Raw genomic sequence first — 4,838 nt, forward strand, 5'->3', positions numbered from 1 at the left:
TTAGGTATTATCTTTAAAATTAAATGAAACCAACGTGAGTAAAAAAAAAATTGTACTTTTAAATGCTTACCATATAAAAAATATGATATGACATAAAATGACACAGAGGGATTCTAAAAGAACTAAAAAAATAAAGAAAACATTACTTTAGCAAAAATTAGAAAAACATCCAAAATAGGAGCATTTATGAGTATAATGAAATTTTTTAATTTCATATACCTATATAAAAACACACATTTTTTTTTATTTTTTATTCTTCAAATAATGACAATTTTATCTTGTTTAGCAATCATATTTTTTCTTATTTACAATATTATATTTTTTTTAAAAAAATAATAATTTGTAAAAAGTTGGTCAAATGAAAAGGGCCCAAAGTCCAAAATGAACAGCTCAACTAGTCCTCGCACAGCACAATAAAATTATGAGTAAATAAAGAAACAAAACCTGATAATTCACAAATCAAGAAATTTCTCTTTGTTTATCTCGCCCAAACAGTAGAAGCAAAAGATTTCAACTTCTTCTTCTTCAATTATGGCTGTAGAACTATGGGAAACATTGAAAGATTCTATTACAGCTTACACTGGTCTAGCTCCGACTACTTTTTTTACCCTTGTTGCTCTAGCACTTGCTTTCTACTATGTTGTATCAGAGTTGTTTGGTTCACCTGATAATCGTCATCAACAGAGGCCTAGAGATTTCGAGGAACAGAAGCCTCTGCCACCACCAGTTCAACTTGGAGAGATTTCTGGAGAGGAGTTGAAGCAGTATGATGGGTCTGATTCAAAGAAGCCTTTGTTGATGGCAATTAAGGGTCAGATCTATGATGTTTCACAGAGCAGGTAATTTTGTTGGGTTTTAAGTGTTTTTAAGCTGTTTCTCTGTTCTGGGTTAGTTTTAGTTTTTCATCTTTTTTTAAAAAAAACTTTTTATGTGAAGCTTTGGCTTTGAATTCTGGTGTTGTTAGCTTTTTTTTGTTCTTGTTTGTTGGTTTTGTTCTTTGAACTTGGGGATTGTGGAAAGTTTTAAGCTTTATGTGAAAGCTGGTTAACTTTTGGTAGAAAAAAAGTAAAAGAAAAAGAGTTAGTGATGTAGAATTGATCTTCCTTTTCATTTCCTTTTACTGTTTATGCCTTTTTAGTTGTCGGATGAAAAATTTAACTTTTGCTGAAGTTTTTAGACTCTGAAATTTGCTATTTACACGGCGTAGTGGATTCGGCATGGGAATTGGTCAACAATTTACTCGGTGTAATTCCACAAGTTGGGTTCGGAGAGGGTAGATAAAGATAAGATAGAGAGGCAAAGGCATTGGAGTTGGTTGAATACTGGAAATATTGAGTTAATGTGTATGTGTGACAGTCTGTAACACTCAATGGTGTGACATAGTTCCAGTGAAATGGAAGAAAATCATGGAAGATCAGGGTTCAAATTCAGTTCTTGGCGATTTCTTTCAATATGACTAGGCCTTGGTGGGCAAGTTATCTGGTTGCGATGCTAGTTATAGGTAGTAGTTATCTGATGGAATAGTAGGTGAGGATGAGCCGGCCCTGACATTATTGTTATTGAAGAAAAACATCAATGTGTTTTCTCTCTAGTGTATAGGTGCGATAACTGGATGAACATTCTAGTAAAAGAGTTTGTTTTGCAAGGATTATCCATCGGCTGTTTAAGTATATAGGTCTTCCATCCAGGTAGTCCTTAGGATCGAGGACTTAAAAAGCAGTCTTGACTTGTCCGTGATTCTTTCTTGGAGCACTCTGACTTTTATGTGATCCTCTCTAGAGTGACCTATATTTGTCAGTTTTAATATAAGCAGTTAGAGAAATCGTAATCATCTTTTGGATTGCGATAAAGTAGGCCTTTTTATGAATGGTTTGTCTCCATGAAGCATTTCATCTTATCTCCAGTTTGGACTATTTACATTCTCTTAGAAATGTTGATTTTGCTACTTCAATAAATCTTGGATTTAGTAACGTTAATTTAATAATTTGTTTTTATGTCTAAATACATTAATAACTAGTCCTTGTTTCATATATGATCCTGTCAGTCTATATGTGCATTAAATTTGTCCAGCCATCCAGGATTGTGTCCTTGAAGGTTCAAATACCCCGAATTGGATTTGAATGAGTTCCTTTCCTTATTCTTACCATTCTAAAATAAAGAGTTCTTATTCCAAATGTATGCCCAAGTATCTTGATCGTAGCCTTGGTGAGTAGCGTTATTTGGTACCCTGTATTGGTGGGGATAGTAGGTTACCGGTAGAACAGTTGAGGCGCACACAAGTGACTAGACACCGCCTTCATTTAGAAAAAAACATCTTGATCTACTTTACCTATCAAAAATGGTATCTTGATCAACTTCAAACTTATGGGTTTAACTACTAAGGGACTATTATTGTTTTAGTATCTCACTTAAGTGCTGTAAGGTAACACCGTATATTCGTGTCTAAATCTGTTCACTTTTTCCTGCAGAATGTTTTATGGACCTGGAGGACCTTATGCATTATTTGCTGGAAAGGATGCTAGTAGAGCTCTTGCCAAGATGTCCTTTGAGGAGAAAGATCTCACTGGTGATATCTCTGGCCTTGGTCCATTTGAGCTTGAGGCCTTGCAAGATTGGGAGTATAAATTCATGAGCAAGTATGTCAAGGTTGGGACTGTCAAGCAGACAGTGCCAGTAAGTGATGGTGCAGCTAATGATGAATCTGTTGAATCAACCGATCCTGAAACCAAGCCAGCAGAAGCTGTTGCATCAGAGAGCGCTAAGCCATCGGAAGATGGCCCATCTGGAAGCAGTGTCGCTGAAACCGTGGACAAGTCTGACGGTGATGTTGACAAGAAGGACTAATTGGCACTTCGGAGAACAGTTCTATTGGAGATACAAAAACATGGCTTTGTGAAGATATGTGTATTTATCTCGTACCAGATGAATGTTGATTCTAGAGTATAGACTCCTTAGGTATTCGAGTTACTCTATCTAATTTTGTGTATGAAATAATGAACAAGCCTTTTAATCTCTGCAATGGCAGGTATTGATAGAGCTCATACTTGATTACCTATCAGTAAAGTTTACCTATGTCTGCAAGTGGTAGTAATTCACCCTTTATCTCAAGTGCATCTCTTCTTTTGGTAGCCATAACTAAAACCCTTTACACCCCTTCCCTTTCTCATCTTTTTGAAGCATTCCCTTCATTTGGCTGTAGGAACAAAGGAAATTGGTAATAGAATAGATACAAACCATCAAGAATACTCATCTCAAAAGTCCAATTGAAGGAAACCTCACACTTAATAATATCATTTCTAATGTGGTTGTTAGCCTCGCTACCTTCATAAGGTAAGAGCAAGACTACGTATACACCACTTTCTCCAGATTCTTAGTCTTGCTTGTGCTTGAACCACATTTCCTATGTATAAGTAAAAACTCCAAGACAATATTCCTGTTTTTAAGTCTCATCATCTTCGAATAGCCCACCTCATCATATAATTGGATTCGTGTTTCACTTATGTGGTCTATCAGTCAATGAAGTCGGTTACTAATTCCAACAAAGACAAAATACGGAAGGTGATTTCTTCCAATCTGTTTTAAACCTTGATGACAGAGTTACCTAATACTTGTACTGATATGATGTAGCACGAGGTATGTGGCTTGAAACAGCACCAGTACAAGAGTGGAAAGAATCAGTACTTGGTCAATCTGAAGTCTAAATCAAGTTTCATTTGATTGATGTACCACTTTGTCTGTATCTACCACTATGAACGTGGCCTGATCTTTCATAAATAGACTTTAGTATAAACACATACAAAACAGACTGAATAGGCCTGTCTTCTCTTCTAAACAACTATCACAAACACCTCAGTTTTACTCAAATCATGAAACCTCCCACTTCATTACTTCTTCTCCTGGTTTTGATTTTGGTTTTGGTTCTTGTAGCATTCCGCTACGCCGATTGCAGACATTTAACTGCAGCTTATCAGTCTGTAAAGCTAAGGGGTAGTAAGAATTTTGTTTCAGTTCATGCTGGTGCCGCAGATCATCTTGTTCCTGGAGGACCAAATCCTCTTCACAACTGAACATATATTTTTTGGTTTCCCACCCAGGCTCCCGCCTCCATACTCAAGAAGACTCGAATCTAATAAGTATGAAAGAGTACTTACCACTTTATCACAATCCTCTTGTCAGTCGAACATATACTTAATTGTCTTTCTTTTTACAATACATAGAAATTAGAATATTACTGTTCTATTTGCATTGATGTACTATACTTGCCCAATTATTATGTTTGTACAACTTGATAATGGAAATGATGCTCTTTTCTTTTATCAGCCAACCGTTTTAGGATGTTTCTTGACAATTATGCACTTCACTTACAATAACTATTTATTAACGCTCTCAATAGGATTTTTTTCCGTATCCAAAATTCAAATCTGAGATCTCTCGAACGATTTTCTTTTACGAAGAATAAAACAATCTCACATCTGCATCACAAACTCATGTTGGTCCAGCGGATTAGATGAATTATAACTTGTTTGCTAGCTATAAGAACTTACTACAACTTGTAGACTAGGAATCTTGGGGAATAGGATAAAGGTTGAAGGATTTTGTAATTTTTATTAGCCATAAGTTTTGATTTAAAAATTGATTATGGAGTTGTGCAATTAAGCATTAGATTAATGATCCCAGTCATTATCCATGCCAATGTCACAGTTCATAGCATAGTAATAGTACAGATGAATGAAGACACAATACACACAATCAAGTCAACTCCATTATCTAAAATTCGAGCCATAAAATCAATCATTGATACTTTTAATAGAATTAACGGTCTATTTTACCTCATAAAT

The 4,838-nt window shown here is 35.4% G+C and overlaps 1 protein-coding gene across 1 annotated transcript; it reads left to right on the forward strand.

The window, feature by feature from the left end:
• Nucleotides 1-394: 394 nt before the first annotated feature.
• LOC107014331 (membrane steroid-binding protein 1-like) lies at nucleotides 395-3,108 on the forward strand. The gene is made up of 2 exons (XM_015214193.2): nucleotides 395-839; nucleotides 2,469-3,108. The coding sequence occupies exons 1-2, from the start codon at nucleotides 532-534 to the stop codon at nucleotides 2,842-2,844; spliced, it is 684 nt and encodes a 227-aa protein (XP_015069679.1). The 5' UTR covers nucleotides 395-531; the 3' UTR covers nucleotides 2,845-3,108.
• Nucleotides 3,109-4,838: the final 1,730 nt, after the last annotated feature.

This window comes from Solanum pennellii, chromosome 3 (genome assembly GCF_001406875.1).
Source record: "Solanum pennellii chromosome 3, SPENNV200".
Lineage (NCBI taxonomy): Eukaryota > Viridiplantae > Streptophyta > Magnoliopsida > Solanales > Solanaceae > Solanum > Solanum pennellii.

Coding starts and splice junctions, on each gene's coding strand:
- LOC107014331 (XM_015214193.2), top strand. CDS start 532: ATGGCTGTAGAACTATGGGAAACATTGAAAGATTCTATTACAGCTTAC. Junction 840..2,468: donor TATGATGTTTCACAGAGCAG/GTAATTTTGTTG, acceptor TTTTTCCTGCAG/AATGTTTTATGGACCTGGAG.